This window comes from Bubalus kerabau, chromosome 5 (assembly GCF_029407905.1).
Source record: "Bubalus kerabau isolate K-KA32 ecotype Philippines breed swamp buffalo chromosome 5, PCC_UOA_SB_1v2, whole genome shotgun sequence".
In the NCBI taxonomy this organism is placed as follows: domain Eukaryota; kingdom Metazoa; phylum Chordata; class Mammalia; order Artiodactyla; family Bovidae; genus Bubalus; species Bubalus kerabau.
This window is the reverse complement of record NC_073628.1, coordinates 84,564,512-84,588,348: the sequence shown is the minus strand read 5'-3', so window position 1 is coordinate 84,588,348 and position 23,837 is coordinate 84,564,512. Positions and strand designations below refer to the sequence as shown.

Below are 23,837 nucleotides of genomic sequence, written 5' to 3'. Positions count from 1 at the left end.
GCTTTAGAGGCAGTAGTTGTGCATAGGTTGGCAAACGTCTGTAAAGGACCAGTGAAGAAATACTTCCGGCTTTGCAAGACTAGTCTCCTGCTCCGACTCAGCGCTGCCATCTTTCTCTGATGATGAATATGGGCTAAGCCTTCTGGGTTCAGGTACCAAGAGCCTCGTGGTGGGAACAGGGCCAAACCTTGCAGAAGCATCTGAGGCGGGAAAGGGTGTGGCACTGACCTCGGGCTCATCACCATGAGTTCAGAAGCCTTTGCAAGTGAAATAATTAATGCAATTAATGCCAGAATGCTAGGGTGTTTGTTTTTTTTTTTTAATTGAAACAAGTAAATCAGACAATTACAAGAATTGTACGAATATTAACACAGCCTGAAATGACCCCTTGGGTCCAAGCAGGTGATATGTGCACAAGGCCCCGGCCCTCCCCCCGCACCCCAGTCTTGCAGCCCAGGGACAGCGCGTGTGGCCCTCTCTCCTTCTGTGGCTCCTGTCCTCCCCGTAGGAGGCGGCAGTTCTCTGGAAACCTCTGGTTCTCAAGAAAGCCTCTAGCAACCAGCCAGAGAGCAGATGTGGGTGGGCCTGGCTTGGCAAAGTAGTAGTTGGCACTGCTCAGCTCAGCACTTCTAGATCCAGGCCAGAGAGGAAAAGGCAAAAAATACAAATCTCATCTAGAAACACACACACACACACAAACCTGATATTACACACTCAATAAAATCCAAAAAGGCTTTTCTGGTTTTGGTGTTTTGTTTTTGTTTTTGGTGGCAGGATTCAAAGGAAGAACTCTTATCTTCTGGCTAACGTTCATATTAGCAAAAAAAAACCCCTGTTACAAAAAGGAAGAGGAAATAAAATTGTCTTTTTATCGAGAGTCATTTTAGAGGATTACTAAACAATAAGCAGATTCTGACAGACAGTAGTGGGGCTGCATTTTCATCCTTGCTTCTCTCACCCCACAGCCACTTAGCAAGAAAACCGTGTATAAGCGCGGGCAACGGGCTCCGAGCAGCGTCCCCCCATCAGCCCGGCCACCCTCTCCCACCAGGCAAAGTTTAAATGCAGCGCGGGCACCACCAGCTTCCTACTAGTTTCAGCGGCTCAAGGACCGAGGCCGGAGGGTCCTGCTACTGCTGCTCGGCCTGCCTCCTGCAGTAGTTGCTGTAGGCCTCCTCGAACATGGCCTTGCAGGGGAACCGGGCCTTCAGCTTGGAGCAGATGAGGAAGGAGCCGCCCATCTTCCTGTGCAGGGAGTAGGTCTCCTCGGGCGGCGGGACGAGCCGGTGCCTCAGCATGATGGGGATCAGGTTGTGGATCTTCTCGGTGGTGCTCTGGGTGCCAAAGTCAAAGGGCTCCTCCGAGGCAAAGGCCTCCCCCAGGATGAGGATGGCATCCAAGTGGGCGTCTTCCATGGCCTGGAGGAAGACGGAGGGGAGACTGAAGAGCCTGGGGGCTTCAAGCCCAGGGCTCCTCCCACACACACCCCCAGGGGCTAGACTGAGTACTCCCTGAGGGCAGGGCGGGTAATGAGCGCTTCACCCAGATTGAATCATGGTAAGTGGGGGCATGAACTCAAACCACTTAATGTGTGACCTTTCTTCCAGGTAAGAAGAAAGGGAGCTTGGCAGGTCTGTGGCAGAATGCCAGGTGTGACCCAGCCTGAGGGCACTCAAATCCAGAGGTTTTATAAAACGCCTGTCAATCCCGAAAGAGCCACAGGCCTGAGCTGAGCTGAGCCTCTGCACTCCTTGTAGGGGTAGACCAGAGACCACCAGAGGGTCTGCGCCCCTTCCCCACTGTCGGGAGAGGAGAGTGCTGCTATCTGGCGACAGGACACCAAGACAGTCACCCCTTCATTAAGGGGCTACTAAGATCTCTTCCAGCGTGCCCCTCACCCCTCCCCCAGTGAAGCCACAGGAAGTGGGGGCTGGGCTTTGCCATCCCACCTGCTCACCCATGCCCTGAGCGCCCGCGATGAGCCCAATGACTAGGATCTCGACATGGGCTGGGGTGGGACACAAACAAGGGCTTCATGACCAGCCCTGGTATTCTGAGGACCTCGGCCCACCGGCTAGGGCAGGGCCTGCCTGACCTGCCCTACCAGCTCTGATTTCATCCACTTACAAACTGAGATACCCTTCAGATTTCACAGGGAAAGCAGTCCACGTCCCAGCCTTCCCACAAACACCAAAGTGGGCCCGGGGACTGCATGTGGCTCAGCAGGCCTGGTGCACCTCCAGAGTCAAGAGAGCTCACCTTGACCTCGTAGCCGGTGAGGAACTTCATCTCTATGGATTTCTTCAGTACAGCCTCCCTGTCCTGGTTAGCAGCAGCCCTGATGATCTGGACAGAGGCACCATGGGTGGCACGTAGAGAGGAGATCCTGGGGGACCAGGGGGCTGGCACCTGCCCCTGCCCCCACATGCCAGCACATCCACTTTTACCCTTTACTTGGGCTTCCCTGGTGGCTCAGACAGTAAAGAATCTGCCTGCGGTTCAGTCCCTGAGTTGGGAAGATCCCCTGGAGAAGGGAATGGCTACCCACTCTAGTATTCTTGCCCAGAGAATCCCATGGACAGAGGAACCTGGGGGGCTACAGTCCATGGCCTCGCAAAGTCAGACACAACTGACTTTTACTTTCCTCTGCACCTGAGGCGGCTGTGACCTCCTCCACTGTCACCAAACACCAGGGACAGACAGGGACATCAGGATAGGAGTCCACCCTCCCTCCAAGCTCCAGAAGATCACCGGCCACGGCCAGCCCCCCACCTCCCCTCTACCTGGATGTAGAGGTCGGTGAAGGATCTGTCAAATTCCCGAGTTGCCCCGAAGTCCAGAAGAGCCACCTGAGGACGGGCGATACCAGGGAAGGTTTGCCTCAATGGGGTAGAGGGATAGGGCAATGGGGGGCTGAGACCCCCAGATCTCGGAGCCCTGGTCCAGCGGAGCTCAGGGTCCCTGTGGGAGCCCCTGGGTGCTCACCTTGTGCAGCTCAGGGTCATAAAAGAAGTTGGACCAGTTGGGGTCTGTCTGCATGAAGTGGAATTCGAACAGCTCCCGCAGGCACAGTACCAGGATGTTGTAGCAGATCTGGGGGCCGGGTGGGTCCAGTCACACCGCGCCAGGCCGCCTGGCGCCCCCAGACCCAGACCTGGAAGCCTGACCCCTGCTTTCCTCTCATCATCCACCCCATCCCACCTCCCGCCCACAGCCAACTTTGATTCCAGGTATATCGCCGGGTGGGGAGACGATGAAGCACTCTTGTTGCCCCCTCCTACAGGGAGTGCTGGGGACTCCAGGGTCCCCAAGTGACACACCTCGTTTCGGATCTCCTGGCTCAGCCCCTCGGCCTGGTCCAGGGGGAAGCCGGACACCAGCTCCGTGGTCAGCACATGGGGGCTGCAGAGCTCGTCCACGATCTCGGGCACGTAGAAGAAGGGGTGGTCCTTCAGTAGCTCCCTGGCAGGGTCGAGAGGTCACACCCTGTTCACCCTGATCCTCCCACCCCCACCCTGGAGACGACATGCAGGACAGCGAGGGGCTGAAGCCTCCAGCTGGTGGGGGATGGGGCTCTGACCCCAGGCCCCAGCCACGGTCTTCCACCCCTCGGAGCTGGAGGGGCTCCCACCTCTTCTGTCCCCACAGCGGGAGCAGCGGGCGAGGGCCCGAGGCTGGAGACGCACCTGAACCTGCGGGCGCAAGCGGCCTCCCGCTGGTAGTCGCACTCGAGGGCCAGCTCCCGCCGCAGCACGTCGATCAGGTGCTCGGGGAACAGGCCTGGGCAGGGGAGGAGGCTGTGAGGGTGGCCAGGGGCTCCCCAAGTCAGCGCCCCACCCCACCCCACGCCTGCCCTTGCCCAGCAGCAGCCTCAGACCTTCCGGAAGCATGTTGCTCATGTTCAGCACGGTCATGAGGTTGTTGACGTCACTGTTGATGCTCTGGGCCACGCCAGGGTACTGCAGGGAGCATGGGGGCACCGGGCACTCAGAGCACGGCCCTGCGGGCCCCACGCTCCTGCGGCCCGTCAGCTTCCCAGCTGTGTCTCTCCCAGACCCCACCCCTCCAGGGCAGAGCCCAGACCCCACGATGCTGCTGTAGCCCCTGAGCCCCCCGTGACCCTATTCCGCTCAACCTGCCGCACCCCCACACCCACGCAGAAACAGCCGCCCCACCCCTCCAGCTCAGGCCCCCAGGCAGACCGTCACTTGCCCCCTGTCCCCACCCCACTCAAACCAAGCTTGCTGGGAGGCTATTATCCTTCCCAGTCACTCCACAAATACTTCTCTGCCCCCAGCGCTGATCTGGTGCTAGGGACAGAGGCGATGAGACACACACTCTGTCCTGGGCGCAGGTACACACAGGGCATGTGGGTGCAGAGGCCCCCACACCGCAGGCCCCAGCTCTGCTCTGAGCAGCTCCCGAAGACATGAGCACACCCCTGGGCGCCTACCTGGATCTTCATGGCCACCTCGCGGCCCCCCTTCAAGCGGGCCAGGTGCACCTGCCCGATGGAGGCGGCTGCGAAGGGCCGCTCCTCGAAGTACTCCAGCTTGTCCCGCCAGTTGGGGCCCAGGTCATTGTTGAGAGTTTTCTGGAGAGAGAGGCCAGGGAGGGGCTGTGAGCACAGCTGGGGACACCCTGAGGAGCCCCCCATCCCCACCCACAGGGCTGCCGCGCCCCAGCCAGGAAGCCCCGGCCTCACCATCATCTGCTTCAGCGGCATGAAGTCTGCGCTCTGCCTGACCCTATCGAAGATCTTGGCCAGATGGGGGTTGATGAAGGCGTCGTCTGGAAGGCAGCAGAGCAGACAGCAGAGCGCTGACCCCTCAGAAGGAGGGCGCGCAGGCCACCTCCATCCCCTGCCCAGTGCGGCCTCCTCAGAGGAGGCCCAGTGCTGCTCCACCCTTCCATACGCTGAACCCCGGTTCAGAGAAGCCGAGGCACAGGCCCAGCCTCAGGTTCCTCCTGCTTGAGGGGAACTGGCTTTGCTCCCACTCAGGACACCAGCCTCTCAGCTGTTCCGCCCTGGGGGGCCCACATCAGAAGCCCTGAGGCTCCCCTGCATTCAGGCTCCACTCTCAGCACTACACAGAGCCCGCCTCCTGCTCAGCCACAGCGTCCTCCCCAGCCTTCCTTCCCTGGACCACACCCCCCACACCCCGATGTCACGCCACTGCAGCCCGTGAGCTCCCCCATATCACCCTCGGTCCATCAGCCTGACTCTCGCCAATTTTTGAGATGCCAGGACTTTTGAATATGCCAGAACACTCAGAAGAAGCCAAAGAACAACAACCGGGGGCTCTTATTTAAGACTCTGTTTTTTAAACATCCCAGGTTGGTTGACAGCAAGGAACGCAGAACAAGAGAAGCCAGTGAGCAGAAAACCTCCCTCCCTACTCATCCCCAGTGGGGCCGAAACACACGCCCTCCCTCTGCTCCCCACCCCACACTGCACCCCCACCCCCACCCCGCGCCAGCACGCCCCCGCCCCCCGCCAGCCCCCCCACTGCACCCTCCCCGTCTCCCCCGCTCTGGCCGCACTCACCCTGGATGCTCAGCATCTGGCCCAGCTTGAGCGCTGCCCCGCGCACCTTGCACAGCGTGCGCACGATGCGCTCCGCGTTGGCCTCCGACAGGAAGGGGCTGGAGTCCAACACGGCCTTCTTCCCTGCAGGGGAGCAAAGCCACCATGATGTCCCTGAGGCGGGGCTGCCAACCTGGGACCCCCACCCCCCCCACCCCGAGAGGCCCCTCCCCCCACTCAAGACTGAGTACAACCCAGCCCACCAGCCCCTGGTGGTGGCTCTTGGCAAATCACTGGTTCTCCCAGTAAAAACAGAACAATAACGAAATGTCAGGGTTTAGCACATTTTAAGGGCAGTGGAATAGAGCCCAGCAGAGAGCCTGACACAAAGGGCTTTCCTCCCGGGGCACCACAAAACCAGCAGGGCAGTTTTAACTCCACTTCTTACACTTGCCCCCCAGATGCTGAGGAAGGCCCTCCGGGGCCCCCCAGGTCCCCCCAGGCGGGCCCCCTGCTCCCTCCCAATACACACACACACACAGGCTGGCCCATGGGGCCTCTCCCTCCATGTCAGCCCCGGCCAAGTGATGGTCCCTTGCCCCTCAGTGTCCTGGACAAAGGCCACCAGCACACCCGGAGTCCCTGCACAGTCACCCGGGCCCCGCTGGCCATGGTGAGAGCGCAGCCCTCCAGGGAGGGGAGTACAGGGTCGAGGACAGCCTCACCAGCTGGGTGCCCACCTCTCCCCTCTCCCCCACAGAGGCCCTGCAGCCCCCTGCACCAGCTGGCCCAGGGAGAAAGTGTAGGAACCTCCGGGGGGCAGAATACTCAGGGGTGGGAGGGTACAGGGTGGTGACTCGAGGTGATGAGGAGGGGGTCACCCAGTGCTCCTGCCCTCTGTCCTGTGAGCCCAGTTAGACCAGAAACTCCCCAGGCTGCCCCCATGGTGCCTGGCACTTTCCTCAGCCTGCATCCCTGCTGGCCTGGTCCAGCACTCAGAGCGGGTCTGAGCCGGATCCCCATGGGGGGACCAGGGGAGGTGGTGTCATGCCACTGCCCTCCGTCCGGGGCTGTACCAGCCTGGCCTCTGATATACCAGGGCCAAAAGGCCAAAGCAGGATCTGAGTCTGAAGGCCAGCGTCTGAGGGCAGCTGTTAGGCCTACACAGGGTCAGGCTCACTCTCAGGGAACCAGATATCAGGACAGGGTCCCAGAAAGGGGAGAGAGTTCAGCTCCACAGGAAGAGGCCAGCAGCTGGATGTCACGGAAGCCACAGCCCCTGGGCGGGGCCACTCCAAGGTGGCTGGGTCAAGAGGGGTCCCTGGCAGACCTCTAAGTCCCCTCTGCCCTCCCCAGCCGCTCAGCCCCTGGGCCCTGTGGGCCGGGGACCCGGGTCGTGCCCCTGAGGAGGCAGGGGAGGAGGAAGGCCCCGCCTTAGGCAGGAGGAGGGCGCTTTCTCCCCGAGTGACACGCTGACCCTGACATTGAGAGACAGGGCCCGGCCCTCCTGAGATTTCTAGGCAGCCCCTCCTCACAGCTGGCCAGTCTCCACAGTCCGGGCAAGGGTGGTCTGAGAACAATGTTGGGGAGTCAGGGAGCCCAAGGGCATGGTGGGCTGGCCCCCAGCCAGGAGAGGCTCCCTGGGGAGAGCGGGCCGGGCTGGTGGGCGCCCTCCAGGCCCAGCGCTCCAGGCGCTGCTCAGGAAGGGGGAGCACACCCTCTGGCCTGAGCCCCACATCCTGCTCCCAGTCTGGTGGCACCCAGCTGCCTTGACCCCCAGCCAGGCCACTGCTTCCTGACAAAGGACACCAGCTGTAACCTAGGAGCCGGGGTTGCCTTTTCCCTGCTTGGACGAGGCGGGATGGAGAGCCGCCAATTTTGGAGCGGAGGATGGGAGGATCTGTGCCTGGGGGAGGCTGGCTTCTCACTCCAGAGTCAGGCTTCACTTCCCGGAGCCTCAGCACCAACACTAAAAATACCTCCCTAATCCTCCCTGTCCTCCGGCCCCTTACAAGGACACACATGCTCAGGGGCCGGTGGGACAGGCTAGTGCCGTCTCCCCTGAGAGGACTCTGATCCCCTCCAGAGGGTCCTGCAGGTGAAGCAGGGCCATCTGGGTGGCTGGCAGGCCACCAGGGGAGCCGGGCCCGGGGCTGTAGCCAGGGCTCAGGAACCACGCAGACAGTGGGGACCACTCAGGGTCCCCAGGGATGGGAGGAGGAGGTGTCAGGCCCTGGAGTGAGCTGATGAGCCCTGAATAGGGACGGGGGCACTCAGCCCGGAACATCAAGTACACGCTGAGAAATCCATGAGCAGACGGCTCTAGCAGGGCTGCCCTGAAGGGCCACCAGAACTCCATTAAAGGGAACGTTCTCTGCAGCTACCCAACCCACCCCCACGCCGGGACAAGTTTGGGGGAGGAGCCCTGGCTGGGAGCCCCCACAAGTGGAAGGTGGGGGAGCTGCCCCTGACCCACTAACACAGCACCATAAGCACCCAGGTTCCAGCAGCCAGTCTGGAGAACTTTCTCCATGGAGTGCTGCCCACAGCTGGCCACCCAGACTAGGGGGAACTGGGCATTCTGACCTGACCCCAGGCTGGCCCTGGGATCACAGGAGAGTCATGACCTTCACCTCAGAGACAAAAGGGTCTGAGGCTGGAGAGGAGATAGCCACCCCAGGGCACCGAGCAGGGGGATGGAGGCCCCACAGCTCCAGCAGCTCCCACATCCCTCAGCCACAACCAAACGGGGAGCCCTGGGCAGCTGGCCTAGCAGACCCGGGGCCCCAACAGAACCTGAGGCTCCTGTCAGGGGAGAGCAAGTAAACGCCTCCTCACCCTCCAGAGGAGCCAGGAGGGTGGCTGAGCCAACATGGGCTGGGACGGGTGCACAGCAGCCTTCAGGTCCCAAACTCCAGGGCTGCCATTTACACAAACGCAAGGTACAAGGTGCCCATGGAGGCCAACCCTCGGGGAACACAGGCAGGAGCTTGGAGCTGACAAGCCCAGCTCCCAGGGCCCACCCTACCCTCCTGGTCAAGGGCCCAGCTCACCTGAGGGGTCGTCGGGGCGGAGGCTCTTCTTGGCAACCTCAGCCAGGGCCCCGAAGCCCAGACCTACGGCCAGACCTGCAAAGAGGAGGTTGAGGGCTCTGGGCATTCGCTCAGGAGCTGCCCATTGCCCTTCCGCATGAGCCCTGGAGCAGCCCCAGGCAGACAAGGGCCTCACTCCCCAGGGACCCCCGCTGACATTGCAGACGTTGTGGAAAGGTAGGAGATACATACTGACTGTTTTCAGAGAACACCTGGATCAAGACGAGTGTTCTGGCGGAAAAGTCTCCTCTACCCCTACTCCCATCGTCTTTGCTATATGCTCACGCGACACACAAACACGCCCGAGACAACATACAATGAAAAACACAGGGGGAGGCACAGCACAAATGGAAAATAAACCAGGAATGGCTGCAGGCCAAGGACAACACAGGGCACCCTTCGGGACACAGTCACCCACTTCAGTGTGTGCAGCGAGCCTCAACGCCCTGGAACTCTCTGATCTAGTTCACCGCGGCTGCAAGGAGACGTGTTACCACCACAACATGTTACCACCACAACATACAGCGGTCGTTGGTAGGGTTGGAACATTTTGCAAAAGCCATGGGGACTCACTGGAGCCCAGACCACAGCTCTCACTCAAGAGGAAGGCCCCACAGACACGCACAGGGGTTTAAGGATGGTGGGGTATCAGCCCCACTTTCTCCCTTCATCAACCTTTGAAATCAAGGTTTCTTAACACCTCGTTTGTCCAGAGGTTGGTACTGGATGATCCCAACTGTCCAGGAGAGGCCCGAGGAGCCCAGCAGGTGCCACTCAGCCCACGCAGAAGGCCCAGGAGCCTGGCTCAGGGCCCATCTCCTCTACTTCAAACAGTTCCGGCTGGCTTAGCAGAGGGGGCCAGTTAGCCGAGAGTGAAGAACACGCGGAGAAGCACGCGGACCACAGCAGACGGGACAGCAGAGACCCGGGGAGGACGCCAAAGAGGCCGAGGACAGCCGGTGCTGCGGAGCACGGCCCCGCGGGCGTGGGGGCTGACGGAACAGCTTCCCTCCAGGCCCGGTGGGCGCACACCAGGCGAGGAAACCTGCACGTGCTTCTGCATCTTCCAAGTTTTCTACGATTATGTGTTACTTCTAGGAGAAATACTATTGAATTTACTGAGAAAGCTACTTAATGAAGATAAATTTTAAAAAATCAAAAAAGGATAACCAAATTAAAACATATGTAATTTTGGAATACACTTTACCCACCATTAGGCAAATGCGCAGCCCCCACTTTGTCAGCTGTAAAGCTGTAGTCCTCGGTGTGAGGATTAAACAGTGGAATAAGACTGAAGCGCTCCCAGGACGGGCAGTCATAGGGCAACACTGTTTAAACATGTTTGCTATTACTGTCCTTTATCCTATTCAAAGGGTAGACCAGTGCTGCCCTGGAAATATAATGCCAGCCACGGATATTTTTAATTTTCTAGTGACCACATTAAAAAGGCAAAAAGAAGCATATGAAAAGAATTCTGATCGTATATTTTATTTAACCCAAAGTACTCAACATATTTCCTCTATTTCTTTGCATTGTTTACTTAGGAAGACTTTCTTATCTCTATTCTCCGGAACTCTGCATTAAGATGGGTATATCTCTCCTTATCTCCTTTGCCTTTCACTTCTCTTCTTTTCTCAGCTTTTTCTAAGGCCTCCTCAGAGGAAAACAATAGAATGGGAAAGACTAGAGATCTCTTCAAGAAAATTAGAGATACCAAGGGAACAGTTCATGCAAAGATGGACACAATAAAGGACAGAAACAGTATAGACTTAACAGAAGCAGAAGATATTAAGAGGTGGCAAGAATACACAGAAGAGCTATACAAAAAAGACCTTAATGACCCAGATAATCATGATGGTGTGATCACTCACCTAGAGCCAGATATCTTGGAATGCGAAGTCAAGTGGGCCTTAGGAAGCATTACTATGAACAAAGCTAGTGGAGGTGATGAAATTCCAGCTGAGTTATTTCAAATTCTGAAAGATGATGCTGTGAAAGTGCTGCACTCAGAATGCCAACAAATTTGGAAAACTCAGCAGTGGCCACAGAACAGGAAAAGGTCAGTTTTCATTCCAATCCCAAAGAAAGGCAATGCCAAAGAATTTTCAAAATACCACACAATTGCACTCATTTCACATGCTAGCAAAGTAATGCTCAAGATTCTCCAAGCTAGGCTTCAACAGTACATGAACCAAGAACTTCCAGATGTTCAAGCTGGTTTTAGAAAAGGCAGAGGAACCAGAGATCAAATTACCAACATCCACCGGATCACAGAAAAAGCAAGAGAATTCCAGAAAAAAACAACTACTTCTGCTTCACTGACTAAGCTAAAGCCTTTGACTGTGAATCACAACAAACTGTGGAAAATTCTTAAAGAGATGGGAATACCCGACCACCTCACCTGCCTCCTGTGAAACCTGTATGCAACTCAAGAAGCAACAATTAGAACGGGATATGAAACAATGGACTGGTTCCAAATTGGGAAAGGAGTATACTGTCAAGACTGTATACTGTCACCCTGCTTATTTAACTTATATGCAGAGTACATCATAAGAAAAGCCTGGCTGCTGAAGCACAATCTGGAATCAAGATTGCCAGGAGAAATATCAATAACCTCAGATATGCAGATGACACCACCCTTATGGCAGAAAGTGAAGAAGAACTAAAGAGCCTCTTGATCAAAGTGAAAGAGGAAAGTGAAAAAGCTGGCTTAAAACTCAACATTCAAAAAACTAAGATCATGGCATCCAGTCCCATCACTTACTTCATGGCAAACAGATGGGGAGACAATGGAAACAATGACAGAGTTTACTTTCTTGGGCTCCAAAATCACTGCAGATGGTAACTGCAGCCATGAAATTAAAAGACACTTGCTCCTTGGAAGAAAAACTATGACAAACCTAGACAGCGTATTAAAAAGCAGAGACATTACTTTGCCAAGAAAGGTCCATCTAGTCAAAGTTATAGTTTTTCCAGTAGTAATGTATGGATGCGAGAGTTGGACCATAAAGAAGGCTGAGTGCTGAAGAATTGATTCTTTTGAACTGTTGTGTTGGAGAAGACTCTTGAGAGTCCCCTGGACAGCAAGGAGATCAAACCAATCAATCCTAAAAGAAATCAACCTTGAATATTCATTGGAAGGACTGATGTTGAAACTGAAGCTCCAATACTTTGGCCTGATGCAAAGACCCTGATACTGGGAAAGACTGAAGGCAAGAGAAAGAGTCGACAGAGGATGAGATGGTTGAATGGCATCATCAACTCAATGGACATGAGTTTCAGCAAGCTCCAGGAGATGATGAAGGACAGGGAAGCCTGGTGTGTTACACTCCATGAGGTCGCAAATAGTCGGACACGACTGAGCGACTGAACAACAACAACTCAACATATCATCCCTTACAAGTACTCAATATAAACACTGTTAAAAAGATATATTACTCTTTTCTTACACTAAGCTCTCAAATCCAACGTGTATTTTACTCTCAGAGCACATCTCAACTTGGACCAGCCACATTTCAAGTGCCCAGCAGCCCATGTTGCTGCTCGGTCAGCACATGCCAAGCATAAGCCAAGTTCTGGCAGCCAGAGAAAGAGGCCACAGTCATCTGGAGATGCCCCCAAGGACACCCTGGTGCGCTGAATGGAGATGCTGTGGCCTGTTTCCCTCTGACACCCCAACCCAGCCCCAGGGGACACTGAGCACAGAGCCGGAGCCGCATCTCTGGTCAAATATTAACTCCTGTTGCCTGCCCATCCCCACCCCACTCAGCACACTATCTGACTTAGCAAAAAAATGATAATGGGAACATTAACTTTCAAATCCCAATGACCTTCACCAGCGTCTCTCTGCCCCAAGATTTTTCTCTGGCTAGATCAAATCCAAAGAGAAGCCTACGAGAGAGGCAGACGCACCAAAGGTTACCCAGCCTGGCCACTGCAAGCAGACGCCGCGCCCCTCCCTCTGCAGAGCCCCCCGCGCCTCCTGCTGGGCCCCCTTAGACTCTTCTCTGGCCACTTCTAGGCTGTGGGACAGAGCCAAAGCTCTCCAAGCCAAGGACATGTCACTGAACACTGAATCACGGAGGGAACATTCTGCAAAGGAGGCCGCAGGCTCCTCCAATGGCCCCGCGAGCTCCCTCAGGACCAGCCTGGTGCCAGGCCTGCAGAACTGCCAACAGACAGGCTCCCCACTGCGGCCCGGGAGGTGAGCAGCCCCGCCAGCCAGCTAGCCCTGACCTTGACCTCAGAGCTCCTGCTCTACTGAACCAGGAATAGACTGGCCCTCCTGCCAGTCCTCATACAGCTGATTTAAAGGACTCTCAGAGCCTCGTGGAGAGAGAAGGGCAGGGCGCAGCCAGGTTCCTCCTTCCCGCAGAGCCAGGCGGCACCTCTGTCTCAGATTCCCCGAGTTGGTGAGGACACCCTGAACCCAGGCTCGCTCACTCTCCGTGTGTCACCTTTATCCCCACCCACAAGCCCCCCCAGCCCTCAGGACATCGCCGTCCATGCCCTGACCCACAGGCAGCCCTGGCCTGGACCGCACAGGCTGCTCAGAGGTCCCAGAGGAGACCAGCCACAGATCCAGGTCAGCAGCCCCACGACCACTGTCAGCGGCCTGGCCACCACCCCAGGCTGTGAGAAGGCGCCCGCCCCTTTCAAGAAAGTTCCTACATTTCTCTCACCAGAGGAGGTTTTTCAGGCTAGAAACGCGGAAGGAGTGAGGAGCTGCAGGGAGCAGGGTTCTCCCTAGGAGTTGGGAGCAGTGGGCTGCTTCCCAGGGAATTGGGCCTGTTCCTCGTGACCAGAAAGCCCAGGCCCCAGAGGCCCTCTGCAGGTCCTCAAGAGATAAATACATCCCCTCTGAGCAACCACTGGGCTTCCGCCCACACAGGCACAGAGGGCAAGAAAAAAGTACAAATAAAACACCTTCCAGTAAACAGGCGTCTGTGAGGAGGCTCGGTGAGAGGTGCCTGAGAGCAGAGAGAAGGGAGGAAATGTTCCGCGTTTACCTGCCAGACCCCCAGGCATGTTTACTGAGCAAGGCTGGCCAGAGATTTCCTGCAGCGGTGAGGGGCAAACCTAAGGGAAAAATAGCTTCACTCACACTGCACCACCCATGTGCCAGGCTCGTTCGCGGGCCTCACTTTTATCAACACATCCCACGGTCCTCCTGATCTCATAGAACAAGAAAGTCCACGCAGAAAAGGCAGCGGACAAGGAAATTTCCTTTGTTTCAAGGTGCTCCCAAACCCTTGGTTCTTCCACATTCTCTCCCATCACCTGCACCCTCCACACCACGCCAGCTCCAGGCCTGGGAGGGGCTGCAGCCCACAGCGCTGCAGGAAGGCAAACAGGAAGGAGCGGTGGAGGAAGTTCCCTGCAGGGTGAGTGTTCTCCTCGGTTCTCAGAACTGGGCCAGGGTGGGAAGGGAAGAATTGACGGCCCCTCTGCTGGATCCGGGAGAAGGGACGAGTTCAAGGGTGGCAGACCCAGACTCAAAGTGCCTTTGAAGTATGCTCCTGGGAAATGCAGGAGACCATGTTCCCTCACCCTTGCCAAGGTTGCTAACTTCTCTTGGACTTACGGGGCATCAGTCTTCCGACCTCAGAGGCACAGAGGAGTGCCGGCTGCTTAGAGGGACAGCACATGCGCACGTGTGTCCTCGGGAAGTCAAGCGGCAAAGCTGGCATCACTGACTGCCACCCAACGAGGGACACCAGGGCAGCCCCTATCGACACCAGGACCTCAGATCTCCGCACACTCAATGAAAATCAAGTGCCCTATCAATAAATGCTGGTGGGGGAAGCCTGACTTCAGACAAGTCAACACAGGGCTTCATGCCAGGAGCTCGGAACACAGTCCTACTGCAGGAGATGTGAACACTCCCACCCCTACCGAGCTGTGCCCCCCACCCCAGCCAAGGGGTCCACTGGCATCCCCACTGCTGAACCGGCTCTGCAAGGCCCCTGGCAAGACACAGCAGGGTCTACATCTGAAAACAAAACTCAGTTACTCAATTTACCATCCTTTATCTTGGGAGCATGTCCTTTGTACTTTTACACTGTTAAATGGCCTTTAAAAGTATAAATTAAATGATGTTCATAGTTGATGATAGGTTTTGTTTTAAATGTTCTTACTTAGCAAAATTGAAAAATCACCAAACTATGCCCATTTATCCCAAAATCTTTTGTTTTCAGTTTTACTACTGAGCCGAGGGGGGTGCCGGGAACGACACAAAAGCTTTGTGGGAAAGGGGGCAAATGAGCTCAGAGAGAGCTTTGTTGCTGACATATTAACAGGACACCTAGGGTGATCAGAATCTTTATGAAATTAAGCAACAATGGCGATCAGTTTGCATTCACCTATTTTCTATTTGTAAGAACACTGTTCTTACAAAATCACTTGAGAAATTCAATGGTGTCTTGGGAACTATTTTTTAAAGCAATGTATTTTTCTGGGAGTAAGAGTCCTTAACCTTTTAAAAATAAGAGGATTCCTGAGAGTCCATTCCCTCTACTCTTCAGTCCTGGCCCACTGTTTTCTCAGACTAGCATCTATTTTCATGTATCATATTTCAAAATCCTTTCTACGTAGAATCCAAATATCCTTATCGCTTCCTATTTCTTCACTTGTTGTTTCTCTCTTTCTAGTTCTCTTACTTAGTATTTTTTCTCCCTTCTGCCTTAATGATGTGGACTGTAAATTCCTAAATGAAGGTCCTAGTGATCAGCAGGAGAAGGCAATGGCACCCCACTCCAGTACTTTTGCCTGGAAAATCCCGTGGATGGAGGAGCCTGGTGGGCTGCAGTCCATGGGGTCGCTAAGAGTCGGACACGACTGAGCAACTTCACTTTCACTTTTTGCTTTCATGCATTGGAGAAGGAAATGGCAACCCACTCCAGTGTTCTTGCCTGGAGAATCCCAGGGACGGGGAAGCCTGGTAGGCTGCCGTCTCTGGGGTCGCACAGAGTCAGACAGGACTGAAGCGACTTAGCAGCAGCAGCAGCAACAGCAGCAGTGATCAGCAAAGTGCTATGCACACAGTGCTCAGCTCCTTTTGATAAGTTTTCTCTTGTTGTTGTTTATTTACTTCAGTCATGTCTGACTCTTGCAACGCCCCCACCAGGCTCCTCTGTCCGTGGGATTTCCCAGGCAAGAATACTGGAGTAGGTTGTCATCTCCTTCTCGAGGGGACCTTTCCAACCCAGGGAAAGAACCCACATCTCTTATGTCTCTTACACTGGCAGGCAGATTCTTTACCACTGAGCCACCAGAGAAACAAGTTTTCCTTAGTGCTCACTTTATCTGTTAGTCTCATTTCTATAATCATCCAGTTCTCCCTCTATTTGTAGATGCAGGAGAGAGGAGATGTCTCTGAACCTGTAAGATTGAGGCACCAATGAAAAATACAGAAAAGAGCAGAGGAGACACACAGGACAGAGGGAAAGGCCCAACACATGTGTAACTGGAGTCTCAGAAAGAGACGGGAAGGTGAACAGGCCAGAAACAATACGTTACGAAATGACCCTCATTTCCCAAAACTGATGAAAGACATCAAGCCACAGATTCAAGAAGCTCTGCAATCCCGAGCAGGATAAAAACAAAGTAAATCACACCCAAGTATGTCACAGTCACACTGCTGAAAACCAAAAGCAAAAAGGAAATTCTAAAAGTAGAGGACAAGAGTACAGATCACCATGCCCACAGCATCACAGCCATGACACCCCACGGCCAAACTGGACCTAGAGTTCTTGCCCCATCTCAGCATCAAAATGTGCCATCCCAACTGGAAAGCCCCTGCCTCTGCCTCCACACAGCTGAATACCTGCTGCTGACATTCCCAAACACAACCCTATCTCCCTGAGGTCGAGAGCAACTGCCTTCCTTCATACCCCTCACAAAACTTCCTAAAGTCTGTTACTCTGCACCTCAAAACATCTCACCCTTGTGAGGAGAAAAAAGGTTCAAAGTGTTTTCTAGGAGAAGAAAGTAAAGCAGTGTCACTTCAAATTGCTTAGACAATGACCCACCAGTAAGCCATATACAATGCAATGAAGAACATGGATCAATAGCATAAATATATCTGAAACAAATATTTTTGCAATGTTCGAAGTTCTCAGGATCTATGATACTAACTCTGATCCTTTTCTCTTCAATTCCATTCTATTTGCTTGTTTTTAAAAACACTGGTCCTGACCCACTAAACTGATTTCACACTCACTTAAGGGTCATAACCCACAGTTTGAAAACCTCTGGACAGGACAGAAGGTCCAGAATTTACCTCTGGGGCCAGAATAGCACATTCTTTCCAGACCTGGCTCCTCTTTGCTCCCATCCCGCCACCTCCAATCCTGAAACACGAGCCGCCAGCTGCATGGGCAACATGAGCAACTCACAGCTGTGAGCAAATCTTCAGCAGAGACTCTGACAGAGGGCTCTGGGCACCAGGCAGCTGTCAGCAAGGGCTCAAGAGGCTCCGGAGGGTGCAAAGCCCCTACAGAGACCAGGGCCTCTCTCACCCAACTCCAGCTCCCTCTGGCGGCCATGTCTCCCACACCCCGAGGGAAGCCCTGCACCCTGGTTTTAAGGAAGTTGGCTTTTTGTCCTACATACCTTCCTCGACCACTGCTTTCACTTCAGTCTGCTGCCCTTAACCCACCACCCAAAAGGGCTTGACTTTTGCTGGCTTCACCATTATCTCCATCAAATTCTAATCGGCCATCACAACCTTCATCCTGACCGCTTTCCCAAACAGGTCCTCTACTACTCCACCCCCGCAAAGACTCAAGGAGAGAGAGGCTTGAGAGAGGCTTATGCCCACTCTAAACTATGTTAGTCAAACTAAGCCTTCCGGCAACAGGGCTCTGTGATGAGCTCTGGTCTGAGCGAGGGGAAGAGGATTACAGGTTACAGAGAAAAACTACAGAGTAAGAAGAGAACAGCTCCTGCCCTCAGACTCATGGAGGAGAGAACAGAACCTCCACTCAATAAGAATGATAATAAACATCCCAACTAACAGCCACTGAGCAAAGCAGGGAAGTGCCGTGTCTTCTGGGTGTGAGGACCGCTGGACACCATCAGAGCAGTGACTCTCAAACCCATTCTGGTAGTGGCACCCCAGGGGGGTACAATGTTCTATGAGGAACTGCTAGCCCATGAATGTGAAATGAAGCAATAATTCTGTACTAAAACTCAGATGACACTGGATGCCAGATTCTGGAAAAGCTAAGTAGCAGCAGATGTCAAATTTTAAGATAACAGTTATGGAAGAAAACCTCAGAGTTGAGATAATTCTATCCAACTAACCTTGTCTGCTCTGAACATAAGGTGGACAGCCAGCAATTGTTCAGTGTTAAAGCCCACACATCAGGCCAGCTCCCAGAGGGCCAGGAACACAGAGCCAATTTTGAACAAAGAGAAAGATGGATTTTCAAAAGAGAAGAGCAGCCAGGGAAAAGAGCAAGCCTGATGTACAGTCTGTAGGAGGGGAGACGTACAGACCAAGAAAGCAAAAGGCAGGCAGTAACAGCTCAGACAGGTGTGGGCCTTCATGACTAGTCAGCACTGGCATCAACAGGAGCCAATGAGACCTCTGCCACACACAGCCTTGCACTTGCCCAGCAAGGGTATATGAATCAAGCTGCCAGAGCTGATTGCCATAATAATACCACACTTTCATTAAAGTATGAATGGAGAACCTACTAAGGACAAGCAAGCTTTAGAGAAGTCATTCCATCTTCAAGTAGAACCACTGCAAAGGACGGCACTTTCAACAAAAATATTTTGGTCAGCGAATAAGCACCAGATAGACAACACAACATCACAAAAGCAGATACAACTGCTGTGAATCTTCATTATAAGATGATCCTCCAATATAGACAAAGAGAGTACAGATGTATTGCACACAAACTCCCAAAGGAAAGGACAAACTCACAACTCTACAGGGTATTAAAATGGACTGCAGCAGCTCAGGGCCAACACACCTCGATATCATTCTACTGGAGCCCGCAGCCCTGTGGGTATCAGCAAGTGGCTCCCCAAAGGACTGGGCAAAACTACTGTGTCCAGGAGCCAAGCAGCCCCACTGCCCCGCCTCCTCTCTGCGGGGCCTCCGGAGGCCTGAGTGAGAAGCTGATGCTGCAGACGCTGCCTCACAAGAAGCAAAGCCGCAGGCACAGCACAGCATCAGCCACACCCCACTGATCCCCAGGGGTGAGATGAGGTAGCGACTGGATCACTCACAATCACATTGGATCCCATGCATGTTTCCACATTCATGGAAAACATCCAAGAATGGCAAACACAGGAGCTACCACCCTCCCCAGGACAGCCCTGGGCCCCCATCCTTCCCGCCTCACGCAGGCCCCATGGCAGCCTCAGCTCCTCTCACCAGGACTGGCACCTTACCTCCAAAGTTAGCCAGCCGCCCAATCCGTGTAACTGGTACCTTCCGCTCGCGAGCATGCTCACTGAGCTAGAGGGAGAAGAGAAGAGCCCTTCATGGCATCAGTGACCAGGAACAGGACCAACCTTCAGGGTCCATGCTGCCCCCCACAGCCCCTCTCCACCCCAAGGGCAGCACACTCCACCCACAAGAGGCCTCCGTGTGCCTGAAACTCCAGGCCACAGACCTGGACAATGTCCCCAGAGGCTGCGCCTGACACAGTAGGACCGTGGGAACCACTCCAGCCCCACCCCAGGGGCCTCCCGCACGCACTGCCTGCTTGTGGGGCTTGCTCTCGGGGCGAGCCTTGGCCTGCCGGGCCTTCTCAATGTCCTCAGCCGTGAGGCCGCCCATGGATGACTGGTCCTGGTGGTAGACCCTCCGCTGAAGGCCCGGGGCAGAGAATGGGTCTCTGGGACTTGCGAGGAGCCTCCCATTCACCCTGCCCAGAGGGGAGGCGGCCTGGCCCGGGATCCCGCCTTCCCGAAAGGGTCCGCTGGCAACATAGGCAGGAGCCGGGCCCTCGCTGCCTGCGGCATGAGCCCAGGGCGGAGGTGACTGTTCCCGGGAGGAGGCTGCGGAGACATCCGCAGAGGCGCTCTCGGCCCTCATCCCTGAGAAGTGGAATGCTCCTTCCGGGTCATCGAGGCTCTCGGAGTAATATTCTTCAGGCTTCTCCTGACCCTGCAGCAAACAAAAGCCAGCGTGAGAGGAGCAAGAGGGCAGCCAGGAGCAAATCCCTGTGTGCACCCTGTTCCACCCAGGACAGCACATCCTCCAGGGGGTTCTACCGTGTCACCCCATGGCCCGTTCTAGAGGTGAGCAGCAGCCTGGGATCCAGGAGGACCAGATTCCACACCAGCTCCCACCAGGGCTCCCACCCTGTGGGCCAGGCAAGCCAGTCGCACATGGCCCCTGCTGGATGCCCAGACCGGACCAGTGAGTGACCACCCGCCTGGAGTACGCGTGTCACCTATAAATCCGCACTAAGGAGAGGCTACCAGGGGCTTTGGAGAGGGTGAGCCAGGGCAAAAGATGGGGAAAACTTTGCAAAGTAAAAGTGTGACCATTGACCAGCAGAGGGGAGGGCAGCACAAAGGTAGGCCCTCCCTGCCTCTCAAGGCCAGTGCCTCACTGCATCTCCGCCAGTCAGCCTTGGGTGCCCCCTCAGGGGCTCTCGCCAGAGGGCTTGTCACAGCCAGGACCAGGCCCAGCTCTTACGGGGGTCACAGCGCAGGCGAGGAGGGTGATACACCAAGTTTCCCCGTTAACAGCTGCTGAGACTTGAGCTTCAGGCCCGGGGTCTTTCTACTTCTGAACCCCTAGTGGCCTGGCGAGTTCCTGACCCCTCTCTGCCGCTTCCTTCTCTGAAAATAGGGCTCCCCCCAGTCACAGAGTTATGTGAGGCACAGACAGGGCCAAGAGAACAGTGCTGAGAAGGCTATAATTAGAACAGCACCAACTCCTGAAGGGAGGTCAGTGACCTGGATTCCCTGAATCCAGGATTCTCTGAAATGGATTCATCACACAGAGCATTGCCTGCAGATCCTGCAGAAACAGCAGCAGACCCCAAAGCCTTCTCACTCTCAGCTTGATAAGATACTGTGGAATCTAGACAGATAAGACACGCCCTCCAGTGGAAGAAAAGAGACAAGTTATCACTGTCCCTAAGTGAGAAACTGAGGCTGAGAGCTGAAATAGCCTGGTAGTGGCCCACCAGGCAGAGCAAGCACCTGGAGCCAAGGCTGGCCCCACCAGCCACCCCAAGGCCACCTGACGGCACCTTCCTCAGAGAAGAAATGAGCTGTGTTTGGAATCAAGAGGCACCTCTCAAGGTGGCCAGGGAGGCCCTGGGAAGAGGGAGCCTGGGGCAGGGTCCCGCAAGCCACGTAAGTCCTGTAACTCCCCTGCTGGCCACCAGCCCTGCGTCACCATGACCTGATTATGCGGCAGTCAAGGGACCTCAGCGTCTCAAGGGGACCAGACTCAGTAAGTGTCTGCTGAATAAGTAAGTGAACAAACCCCCTGAGAAAGTAGAGGGAGAGTGGCTTCTGGGGTATCTGGCCCTCCACCCCTCCTAGTGTGTAGAGGGAAAGTGGAGCACGCTGGAGACCACCGCGCAGGGCCTCCTTCCAGGCGGGGAACCATCACTCCCTCCTACTGCCGAGTGGCTGTGCCAGTGGATGCCCTGGTCTCCTCCCAGGACCAGGAACCGGCCTGTCCGAGGGGAGCCAGGGCTCCCTCGCCTCTCAAGGAAGCCTGCCCACACCTTCCTTACACGCTCCTCACTCCTAGGAGGCCCAAGTGAGTCGGGCAACCTCACTTCGGGTGTTCCACATGCGAACGCCCAACAGGAAGGTGATGGCTCCTCACTAGCCAGGGCACCGAGCGAGGCAGCCAGGGCACAGCCCCGCCTCAGCAGAGGGAGCGCGGGCAGAGACAGCGTGTGGAGAGGACACAGGATTCCGGTCCCGTCAATCAATGATCGCATCAGACTGCTGAGACTCAGTTTCCCCATCTGAAACAGGGGGTGAGCATCTGGGCCTGCAGCCTTCCCAAGATAACGGTGAGGCTCATAAGAGACCACAGGAGTGAAGACCTCTGTGAGGTGAAGGCGTCTGTGTAGAGAGAGACAGGGTAGGACCTCAGAGAGCAGGAGGGGAGGCTGGCAATCCTAATTTGAGACTGGCCGGAGGCTGGCGGCCCAGAGCCTGGAGGAGCGTGCGTGTCCTTGTCTAGAAGGACAGGGCAGAAATGGAAGGGGAGCAGCAGCGGGGCTCCCTCACAGCATGGCTCCCAACGCACATGTGCCCAGGCACACGTGAGTGCACACACGTCCATGCAAGCACACGCAGACCCTCCCCACATCCTCAGACTGTCAGGAACGGGGTGTGAACCACGCGGGTGACGCCGCGGTGGGCAGCGCTCTGCCACGGCAACCCTGTTGACCACCACGGCTCCAGTGCTCAATTCTGCTTACAAAAGAATTGGACAGTGAAGCGTCGAGGTCTCTGGACTCAGCACGAGACAACATGAGGGACGAGAGGGAGGCGGGAGGTGAGGCTGCTGCCCTGGAAAGCGGCAGGGCTCCCGAGTCAGCTCCCGGAGACCCCAGCCTGTGAAGGGGGAAAACGAAGCCCAGCCCCGCCGGGAGGGGTGGGATGGGCGGCGGGGAGGGGCAAGGGATTCGAAGTCCCAGTTAGACCTGCTGACACTCGACCCTGTGACACTGATGCTGAGGCCTGACGTCCCACAAAATGCGCCCGCCCCGCCCACCCACACATGGCAGACCTCGCGTCACCTTACAAAACTGACCCAACAAAGGAACACTACCAGAAACCAGAGGGACAGGGAGAAGGTGCTTTGTCTTATAAAGTACTTGTTTCCTTCAGAGAAGGAAGTGTATCTGGCCTTCCAGATACACTGGGATCCTTCCAGCTGCCTCTCCTAAGAACACAGGGGACCGTGAGTTTCATCTTTGTGGCTTTTTTTAATTCCCAAAATTAAAAAGGCCTCTCTTCAGTACCCTGAGGACAGGCCCAGGAACTGAACCCAGGCCAGGCAGAGTGAACAGAGCAAGCCACAGGCAGCCCCCGACGGGGCGGGGCCTGTCTCTCCCCTCTGCGCCCCGTGCCTGGCACCAGTAGGCACAGGGTAAGTGCTGGTGAGTTACTGGTCAGAGAGTTACTGGAGAGCATGCTGGGCTTCATGTTCCTGGGGTTCTTCCCAGCTCTGTGAAGCCTCCTATAACTGAAACTCCAGTCACATGGCGGCAGCCTCCCCCTCACACCCAGAAGGACAGTGGGCTACGCTAAACAATGGGCTGTCTGGCCCTGGCCACAAGGAGACTGGCCATCCTGGAGGTGTCCTGGCTCACCCCCTGGCCTCACCAAGATCTCCAAGTCCAGCCCCCCACCCACCGCCAAGCGGCCTCCTTACCTGCACCTGCCCAAAGACCACGCCAACCTGCTCTGTGGCAGTGGATTGCAGGGCCCTGACCGCCATGAGGAGCTCCCCGCTGAGGCCCAGGTGCCGCAGGTGGGTCTCCAAGGCCGCCTGGGTCAGCTTGACAAAGCCTTTGATCAACATGATGGCGTCCCCCAACATGGCCGCCATCCTTCAGGGCTGGAAGAGAGCGGGGTGGGCCAAGTCAGGGTAGGGGCTCCATGCCCCACACAGGGTCACACTCACACGCACCACCTCTACCCCAAACTCTGGCTGTTTGGTTTTTCCAGTGACCTCCACTTCTGATTCGGGGGGAGAGAGAGAGGCAGGGAGGGTCCAGAGCCCAAGGCAGATTGTGTGGCTCCCCACGCTGTGGGCCGCTGAGCAGAGAGAGGGTCTGCGGAGCTGGGGCCGCGCACCGGGCCCGTGTTTCCTCACCTCACGCCCACCCTGTGGCACAGGGTGAAGGGACTTGTCCAGAGCCGCTCAGCCACCAAGCGGCAGAACTAGGACTTGAACCTGGGAGCCCCGATTTAGTTCATTGTTCTTCCCTCTGAACCAAGACCGTAGGCTGGGGAGGGAACAACCTCCCTGCAGGGCTCTGGGGCCCCCAACCCCGACTCCTCAGCGGCTGTCTGTCCATGCCCAGCCACTCTTGCTCTGCCCTGAAGCCCTGAAGATGCCCACCAAGGGACAACCACAATCCCTTCCCACACTCAGGCAATGACCTTGGAAAATCCTAACCAGCATTAAAAACCGGCATTAAAAAACCACCAACATGATACAGGACATGGTGCGGGAACAATGCAGGCAGGACCTGGCCTGAAAC

At 55.7% G+C, this 23,837-nt stretch overlaps 1 protein-coding gene across 3 annotated transcripts in view; it reads right to left on the bottom strand.

The window, feature by feature from the left end:
• Window positions 1-305: 305 nt before the first annotated feature.
• The window catches only part of COQ8A (coenzyme Q8A), a 45,686-nt gene continuing 22,154 nt past the window's right edge, over window positions 306-23,837 (bottom strand). For 2 of the 3 annotated variants that reach the window (XM_055582043.1, XM_055582044.1), the window contains exons 2-15: window positions 23,003-23,188; window positions 19,337-19,747; window positions 19,027-19,093; window positions 8,581-8,655; window positions 5,549-5,671; window positions 4,706-4,791; window positions 4,454-4,594; window positions 3,878-3,959; window positions 3,687-3,780; window positions 3,321-3,462; window positions 2,986-3,093; window positions 2,784-2,849; window positions 2,260-2,346; window positions 306-1,418 (exon numbers count right to left, since the gene is read on the bottom strand). In XM_055582043.1, coding sequence (XP_055438018.1) covers window positions 1,131-1,418; window positions 2,260-2,346; window positions 2,784-2,849; window positions 2,986-3,093; window positions 3,321-3,462; window positions 3,687-3,780; window positions 3,878-3,959; window positions 4,454-4,594; window positions 4,706-4,791; window positions 5,549-5,671; window positions 8,581-8,655; window positions 19,027-19,093; window positions 19,337-19,747; window positions 23,003-23,179 — 1,947 coding nt within the window. In that variant the 5' untranslated portion in view covers window positions 23,180-23,188 and the 3' untranslated portion in view covers window positions 306-1,130. The remainder of the gene's footprint in view (window positions 1,419-2,259; window positions 2,347-2,783; window positions 2,850-2,985; window positions 3,094-3,320; window positions 3,463-3,686; window positions 3,781-3,877; window positions 3,960-4,453; window positions 4,595-4,705; window positions 4,792-5,548; window positions 5,672-8,580; window positions 8,656-19,026; window positions 19,094-19,336; window positions 19,748-23,002; window positions 23,189-23,837) is intronic. The other variant, XM_055582045.1, reaches the window with a different exon arrangement.